Source organism: Microtus ochrogaster, linkage group LG4 (assembly GCF_000317375.1).
Source record: "Microtus ochrogaster isolate Prairie Vole_2 linkage group LG4, MicOch1.0, whole genome shotgun sequence".
Taxonomy (NCBI): domain Eukaryota; kingdom Metazoa; phylum Chordata; class Mammalia; order Rodentia; family Cricetidae; genus Microtus; species Microtus ochrogaster.
In genome coordinates, this window is record NC_022030.1 from 8,339,169 (window position 1) to 8,348,183 (window position 9,015).

A 9,015-nucleotide genomic window follows, 5' to 3' on the forward strand; every position below is an offset into this window, starting at 1 on the left:
ACTCAAATAGCAGAGGCTCCGGCTTACTTGACCTTATAGGTTACCTCCCGTGGCTCCCGAGGAGGGCAGGCTTTCCTCAGCCTCAGCTGAGGAAACCCAACAGCCCTCAGCTGGAACTGTACCAGTGTGCCCCTTGCTTCAGACAGAAACAGCTCAGCCAGTATGAGAGATTTATTTTATTTTATTTAGTATTTATTTTTAACAGTCTCATGTACCTCAAGCGGTCCCAGGCTGACTTTATAGCCAAGGAAGACCTTGAATTTCTAATTTTCCTATATTTACCTGATGTTACTGAAGGTTTTTAAAAAACATCTTTGGATTCAGGGTGTGTGGCACACAACTCTTGTTGCCTGGGAAGTAGCTGGGGCCTGGTTTCTTCGCTGATGTATGGGACATTAATTTCTAACATCCACGGCAGTCCCGCTCAGACTCACTGCTGAGCCGTTGAAAGGTTTTAAGTTGTCAATTAAATCTATTGATTTTTGTTTTCAATTTCTGCCTTAGCTGGTTTGGTAGAAATCTCAATGTACTAATATAAGTGTATTCATTTTAATCCTCTGCTAAACCTTTTCTGGTTTAATTCTCACACCCAATTCCCTAATTATTAGAGACTTGCATCAGAGTGTAATGTATGAGTCTAATATATTGTCATGTAAGCTCCCTGCAGGCAGACATATGGCATAGACCCTGCTGGGTGGCCTCAGCCTGACACGGGGAGGGGACCAGCTGTTTACTATTTAGTGAATGTATCACTGTTTTGGTTCCAGGGCCCCAGGGTGTAGCCAGTCTCCACAGGCAGGGATGCTGCCTGACCCGCAGGTAATGGGCACAAGCAACCAGACCCCGCCCTACCCTCTGCCCACCGCTCTCACAGTGTATCAGAGGCTCCCTCGGGCGGAGCACCGCCGGCAATGAGCCGCTGACCCCACCTTTGGACGAAACCGGGTCCCCCAGGTCAGCCTGAGCGAGAAATAGGAGATCCCAGCCTCCAGCGTCCCCAGGCTGGGGAAGTGCACCTGACCCGGCGGGCGTGGCAACGGGCGTGGCGGCGGGGCTGACGTGGCCCCGCGGCGTGGAACCGGCGTGATTCATCAGTGGCCGCGGAGCGCGATGGGGATGAGCGCAGCGGCCGCCTAGGCGCGTCCTCCGCGCGCTCTCCTGGTCGGTGGCCCGGCTCTGGGAAGGCCAAGATGGAAGAGATTCTGAGGAAGCTGCAGAGGGACGCGTCCGGGAGCAAATACAAAGCCATCAAGGAGAGCTGCACCTGGGCCTTGGGTAAGAGAGTGCGGTGCGCGGGGACACCTGCTCCAGGCTCCATGCGGCCCCTGGGCGGGAGGGACTGTCACCGAGTATGGGTTATGGATGCCTGTCGCGCAACTGCACGAGTTGCCTCCGAGAATGTGCAGGATATGGAAATCTTGGCTAGGCGTAGGCATCCAGCTGTCTCCTCTCTGGTCTCCTTACCTCCTCCCAAACCTCAAATAGGAACCGCTGCCTTTGGCATGAGGCGTCCCCATTCCGGGTCCCCAGCGTCTATGAACACGGATTCCCCATAGGCAAGTTAGGATCCCCAGCTTGCGTGGAAATCAGGGCCCTGGTTCCCAGGCGCCTAGAAGGAAGAGGGAAGTTAAAGCAACAACCCTCTTCTCAAACATCATTGAGTGGAACCAGGAAGGAAGGCTTGTTTAATTTGATTTTCCTGTTAGAGGCCACCTTGCTAAGTATTCGCTTTTACGACGATTGTGCATGAAAAATAACAGCCTGGAGGAGCAGTCTGGAGGAACTGTGTTGCTACAGTAGTTCTGTTCCTGACCTGCCCCTCAGACAGGTGGGCTTTCGGTTGTTGAGCCGTGCTAACATTGAAATGCGTTCCCGGTTGCAAATGAGCATTTCCCATCATGTAGGCTGCAGACTTCAGCAGCAGAAAATAAATGACATATCAATTAGGCAGGGCTGAGGCCGAGAATGGTGGGGCTGAAACTGCAACCGACAGCCAGAGCCGGGCTTAGGGCAACAGGGATGCTTTTGAAAAAGGAAAAGGCCGAAAAGGAACCAGGACAGCTCTGCCAGCCCCTTGCTTGTGACGCCGCCCGTGATAACCAGTCAGTTAGAAAACAGAACCTCTTCCCTTAAAATAAAATCCAGTTTGTGCTTGTCATGATTCTGTGCTGTGTGCGACCTGAAAAAAGACACGGAAGTGCCGTTAGTTGGTGTTTCACCAAAGGCAGAATTCAGGTTATGCTATTCTGACGGAAGGTCTTAATTCCCATATGTTTGTGTATGTGGTGTGTGTGCATGCATGCATGTGTGAGTGTGTGAGTGTGCATGTGTGAGTGTGTATAGACAAGCACAGCAACACCACCCTTTGTTTAATCTCTGCATATTTACTAAATTGCCTTGGCTATTGCCACCCCCACCCCCCACAGTCTGTGTTGTAGGTAGAACTAATGCTCGGCTGTTTAGTTTACTGTTAAATGAAAACGGACTAGCTGTCTGAGAGTGGCAAGGCTCTTAAAGCCACAGTAAGGCTTCAGCACAGCCATTGTCGTTCAACAGTGATTCCAAACGGGATTCCCAATTGCCTCTCTAATGAAGGGTCACAGATGGCTGGGCGACATAATAAAGCGGGGCCCGACTGTGCACGAAACATGCCCTTCCCAGGATTCATGGTTAGTTTGCTGGGAATGAAACTGATCGAGATAAACACAGAGGTGGAGAGTAACGCAGTATTTCCTAATAACCTGGATATTTGATATTCAACACCTTGAGTTTAAACCACAGTGTTGTTATTTCGGCCCTTGTAGCTCCTAGGAAAGCCCAGAGCTGAGAACAGGTAGATTTTTCTGGGTCAAAGCCCTGCATGCACCTTGACTGTAAGAATAGATGTGGTCCCCTTTGTCGTGCATTGATTAGTCTATAATTAGCAAGAGAAGAGATAAGGCTGTGACCGGTAAAGAAGAGCGTGGAGCATTCCTTTGTACGTGGGAATAACCAGCAGCTGGGAAACAGACCAAGGAGTGGGGTCTGCCTGTGGGGGAGGAGGGAGATGGAGTGGGCTTCATCTGAAGAGCAGGTAAGCTGTGAGTTCTTTGGTTTTGTTTTCTGCTATTTTTTTTTTTTTTTTTTTTGAGCAAACACTTCGGAGCTCCCCTGTAGAGAATGAAGGTTTCCTTAAATTGGAAAGAGTTTGTTGAAGGGGAGTGGGCTATCCAGGATAAACAAAGACAGAGGAGGTAGCTTTTTTGCTGTTTTTCTGTGGTTCACTACGTCCCACGACCAAGTCGAGGTTTTTACTAGAAAACATTTGTCCCTGCTCAAGTTGAGGTTTTTACTAGAAAACATTTGTCCCTGCTCAAGTTGAGGGTTTTACTAGAAAACATTTGTCCCTGCTCAGCCCTCGTGGTTTTCATGTTTGTTTGTTGTTGTTGTTTAATAGATTAACATGAAAATTTCTAAGAACGTACTCGAGTCTAGGCCAATTCCATGTTCTGTTGCCCCACCAGGAGTTCTGCAGCCTGATGGTAGATTTGCTGTGGCCCTTTCTTGATGACGTCATGCAGAGCAGTGTTTTTCTTTGCCTGATACCCTCTGTCAGGAATTCCTTTTCCAGATCCTCCGAGGCCTTGCTCACACGAGAAGCTTCCACTGCCTGCCTCAGTAGACTCATTTACTCGGCTGGCTCCGAGCCCTGCCCTCCAGACTTTCTTAGAGCACTTACTGCTTCAGACTTGGCATGCGTAGGGCTATGAGGGCAGGATAATTGAGAAATACGTTGAGTGCAAAGGCGAGACAAGTTAAAGCTGACCAGCGCCACGCAAGTTACTTGCCCCATCTATTAAATGCCCCTTAGAAGAGCAACTGTGGGACCTGGTCTTGATCTTTGTGAATATGCTCTGTGTGGACTTTGGGTGTCCACCAACTTAGACTATCTTGGGAGAGTGAGGTCATCGCTCACTTAGACAGCTTGGGAGACTGGCATTGTCTTCATCCCCTACTTAGTCTCTCTTAGAGATGGGGATAATCTCTACTCAGACATTCTGGGGTGAGCACAGTGTTGGACATAATTTCAGCTATGAATTTGATATAAACCTAGAGTCCCTTGGGAAGAAAGGTCCTCAACCAAAGAATTGCCCCTCAGTCAGATTGGCCTGTGACTATGGTCATGGGCATTTTCTTAAATCTCTGATTGATATGGGAAAGTCCAGACCATTGTGAGCAGTGCCATCCCTAGGCAGGGGGCACCTGAGCTGTCTAAGAAAGGTAGCTGAATCTGAGCAAACCTGCAGTAACCCAAAAGGCCGCTTCCTTTGTGGTGCCAGCTTCAAGCTCTTGCTCCGACTTCCTTCAGTGAAGGTCTGTAACCTGGAGGCTGAAATAAACCCTTTCCTCTCCGAGTGGTTTTTGCTTATGGTGTTTATCATAGCCACAGAGATTAAAGTAGGGCACACACTCGTCTTTCTTTAGACTGTGTTGGGGCAGCAGTCATCTTGGGGGGGACGGGCATCTCTATATTAGTAGGGTTAGTCAGGTAGGGCTTGCGGGGGGTGGGGTGGGGCTGTGAGGTAAACTTTCTAGAAGCTGACGCAATCTTTGAGCTATGTTACAGCAGGACAGGACACCGTGTGACTGCTCAAACCACGACAAACCAGCTGGGACACCATGGCTAACCCAGACCTTTGCTAACTGTCCCTCACTGTTGACGGCTCCTCCACATTGTTCATCTGGCTGAATTGTCTGCTTCAACTTCAAAACTCCAAATAAAGACAGAAAGGGGGAGACCTGTTCTGTGGGAAAGTCACCCCCTCTCCCCTCCTTTGTAAATAACCCCCTCTTTAAAGTTCACCTATAAGCTCAGCTACCTAAAATTGGAGTGTAACTCAGAAGCCTCTACTCATTCTGCCAAAATCTTCTCCCCAATTCCTTATTTTGTGTCATCTCTAATCTTTTCTCTGATAGCAACAAGAACCTGGCAACACTAGACAGAAGTTTCTGCTCTCTACTTCTGAGACCTCCCCCACTCTCATCAATAGTAGCACCTAGATCCTCTAAGGCAGTGGTTCTCAACGTATGGGTCACAACCCCTTAGGACAGTAAGAAAACACAGATACTTACATTACAATTCATAACAGTAGCAAAAGCATAGGAAGTAGTAATGAGAACATTTTTATAGTTGGGGGTCACCACAGAGTGAGGAACTGTATTACCAAGGTCGCAGCATTGGAAAGGTTGATAACCCCTATTCTAAGGAGAGAAGAGGCAATACCATTCTCACCATCTCAAGATCCCGTCCCGCTTGGACCATATGGCTTACCTGTGTGGCCCTTGGACCATATAGCTCACCTGTGTGGCCCTTGGACCATATAGCTCACCTGTGTGGCCCTTGGACCATATGGCTTACCTGTGTGGCCCTTGGACCATATAGCTCACCTGTGTGGCCCTTGGACCATATAGCTCACCTGTGTGGCCCTTGGTTTTGTGGATTCTCTCTGTGTCCTGATGAGTCATTGGATTGTGCCTGAACCGATGCGCTACCCAGGAAAGACAGTGGGATAACGGGATTAGACCTACGCTATGGAGACAATTGAATGCCAGGGATAAGGAAAGATGGTTTCCTCAGAGCAAAATGGATAGTGCTGCCGAGAAAGCAGGAGAGTGGACACTGGCCAACAATGGCAACAAAGGTCAGCAGAGTCGTGGACTCTGTGAGCACACGAACAGTGTGTTTGGAACTTGAGTGGTTTCTGCACCGATAGTTTGAGGACACAGCTTTCAATTCATAAATAAACTCTTCTATACCCCTGTGGTTTCAAATATCACCCACCCTTAATTCATAAGAGTTACAAGTTAGTTTTAGAAGATTGGCAAACGTTAGAACAGTATAAAGTAAAAAGTAAAAAGTATTTGTTATCTCACCACCCAGTGGTAGCGCTATTTTTAGAAGTCACCCCTTTTACTAAAGGATCGTACGCACACATTTATATTTCAAGCATAAGAATTTACTTTAATTCATTTCATATTTATTTAGATGGGGTGATGCAAGAGCATGCATGCAGACATCAGGCCTACTGGGTGGGTTCTGGGAATTGAACTCACACTGGCAGACTTGGTGATGAGTGCGTTTACCCACTGAGTCATCTCCCTAGCTCCTTTAGTACATTAAAACAAACAAACAAACTTGTTGAACCTTTTCTTGTTTGTGATTTCATCTCTGAACACTGGTGTTCTTGATCGTTGTAGAGTAGGTAGCAAGGACGAGGTGTGCATTCCCCCTTGCCCTGTGCGATCCTGGCTCTTATTTGCCAGTCATACGCTCTGGATAGGAAAGCACGAGAGGGTGCTGCAAGAACCAGGTTTTCCTTCAGAACCGACAACTCCCAAGGCTGTGACTGCTGGCCCAGAAAACGGAAAGGACGTGACTGGAATTATACCTGGGAAGAGCCGTGCCCCATTTTGTAATTGCTTTTATTGTTTTACGTACAACAGAGGACTTAGGAGGAATGTCAAATTTGGGATATATAAAGGGGAAAGAAAATGAATTAGAGGTGGGAATCCCAATAGGCAAAGAGCCATCTACCTCACTACCATCCCTTCACCGCTTTCTCTTCTGGTTATAGGTTCTCCCACAGGTTGCTTCCTGATGTCAGACTTATTAGGATGGCTATAGGGACTGTGCCCATGCTGTGTGAGGCCGCTTGCTTGTTCCCAACTGCTCAGTCCCAAAATAATCACACAGAAACCATAGTATTTGCAATACTGTTTGGCCAATATCTTAAACATATATTTGTTGTAGGAGCCTGGTTGTTGGTTCCCGGCTGCCCAGACCACGAAATAATTATACAGACACCATATTATTTATAATACTGTTTGGCCAATAGTTTAAGGATTTTTTTTTTGCTTGCTCTTATATTTTAAACCAACCCATCTCCATTAATCTGTGTATTGCCACATGGCTGTGGCTTACTGGCAAGGTTTTGCCATGTGTCCATCTCTGGCGGGGCTGCATGACTTCTCCTTGACTCTGCCTTCTTTCTCCCAGCATTCAGTTTACTTTTCCCCACCTACCTCTATTTTGCTCTGCCAGTCCCAAAAGAGCTTTTTTTTTTTTAATTAACCAGTGGTATTTACAGTATATAGAGAAGAATCCCACATCATGCCCACACCTTTGTCTCCCCATTCTGCCCCACTCCAATCTAATTTGACTTCCATCAGGGACACCAGATGCAGCTGGGTGCTGGCTTTGCCTTGCTGCCACAGCCACTTCCTGTGACATTATGGTTCTTCAGCTACACTGTGTCAACAGGAGTTGGACACATCCATTCTTGCCTTCCTGGTCCCTCACATTCTAGGCCCAATGTCATGAATTACTTCAACATCTCTTCCTGAAAGCTACTGGCCAAGCAGTACCACCTGAGAATACTAATCTGTTCATTCCATGTCAGGTGAATGGGGTGAATAACCGAATAGCACCCTTAGTGTGAATCAGAGCCCTCAGCGTGTTCTGCTGAATCTCATATGACCTGCCTCATCCGCAGCACCCTCCCTCGGACACCCCGAACTTCAGCCATACTGAGCTTCTTTCAGTGACTGACTATGCCAAAATCCCCGTTACTTTATTAACGCAACAAATATGTAGGGAGCACCTACAGTGAGCTGGGTGCTGTTTGCAGTGCTGTTACCATAGGGGCAAGACGGGCAAAGAGGTCCAGATATGCAAAAACATTATCTGTCAACTCAGATAGTGGCAAAACTTGTGGAAAACATAAAGTAGTAACTGAGATAGGAGGCCCTTAGGGGGGAAATGGAGTTGCCATCTCAGTGCAATGCTTAGGGGAGGCTGTCTGGAAAGAAAGGTTGTAACTTAGGGAAGTGTGAGAAGGCTGCTAGGTGTGTGTGTGTGTGTGTGTGTGTGTGTGTGTGTGTGTGTGTGTGTGAGAGTGTGAGAGTCAGTGGCAGGAGGAAGTAGGAGAGCTCATAAAGGTCTTCCCTAGACACATTGAGGGTTAGCTTTTATTTAAAATGAGGTGAAGAACCATTTGGAGTAAAGGAAAAAAGACCCTGACTGGGGTGTGCCTCTCCAACACAGGGTAGGGACCGAGCCAGAGGCAGGGACTTGGAGAAGGTGGCACAAGGCCAGTGACCTCTTGAAGTGGCAGTGGCTGGGATCCTATGGAGGGTTTCTTTTCCCTCTTTCAAAACTTTGATTACAATTTTATTCGTTTGTTTTGTGTAGGGTCCCAGGGGTCAAATTCAGGTCACCAGGGTTAGTGGCAGGTGATTTTGTCCTGCTACTGATCTATCTTGCTGCCCTTCATTTAAAAAGCTGAAGCCTTCATTGAGTCTATTTGCTGGTATGTTTGTGTTTGAGCTAGGTTCTCTGTGTGCTGCCCAGGCTGGTCTCTGACTCTTGGCATAAGGAATCTTGCTGCCTACAGAGTCAGTGTCTGGGACCACAGGTATGCACTACCAGAGGGGGCTAAGTTTTCCTGTCTTTTGAACCCATTAAGCTCTCTTTTTGGAACACCTCCTTCTTACCTAGTCTGCATCATGTTCAGTCTCAGCACTTCTCACAGAGAGCCTGATGTCTGTCCATAGGAGGGCTTCCTGTTGCGCTCTGGACTAATGCCCTGTCTTTTCCTCCCTGGCATTTGCCACAGTTGGAAACTGGAGTGTATGATCTCCAAATTCTCCACCAATCTCCATTCTCACCCCCCGGATCTCCAAGCAACACACAGCCTGAGATTCAGGGGGATCTGCCAAAAAGACAGGAGCTGTCACTGACCTCTAAGACCAATGTCAGGCTTTTAATGACTGATTCCATTAGCTCGTCCTAGGAAGGCTGTGGGACAGATGTTCATCTCCTCCCTCTACAGGTAGCGAAACTGGGTGTGTGTCAGTGGCAGAACACTTGGCCTTTCTTGGATGAAGACCCCGGGCTCAATCCCAGGTGAAAAAAATCTGGAGATGAGGGGACAGAGGCGTGGATCTGGGTGACTTCTTCCACCCCGTAAACTAGTG

At 47.8% G+C, this 9,015-nt stretch overlaps 1 protein-coding gene across 1 annotated transcript in view; it reads left to right on the plus strand.

The window, feature by feature from the left end:
- The first annotated feature begins 932 nt into the window (after positions 1-932).
- Arfgef3 (ARFGEF family member 3) overlaps positions 933-9,015 on the plus strand; it is a 156,647-nt gene continuing 148,564 nt past the window's right edge. Inside the window, exon 1 of the mRNA XM_005360974.2 lies at positions 933-1,275. Within this exon, the coding sequence (XP_005361031.1) occupies positions 1,191-1,275 (85 nt within the window). The 5' untranslated portion in view covers positions 933-1,190. The remainder of the gene's footprint in view (positions 1,276-9,015) is intronic.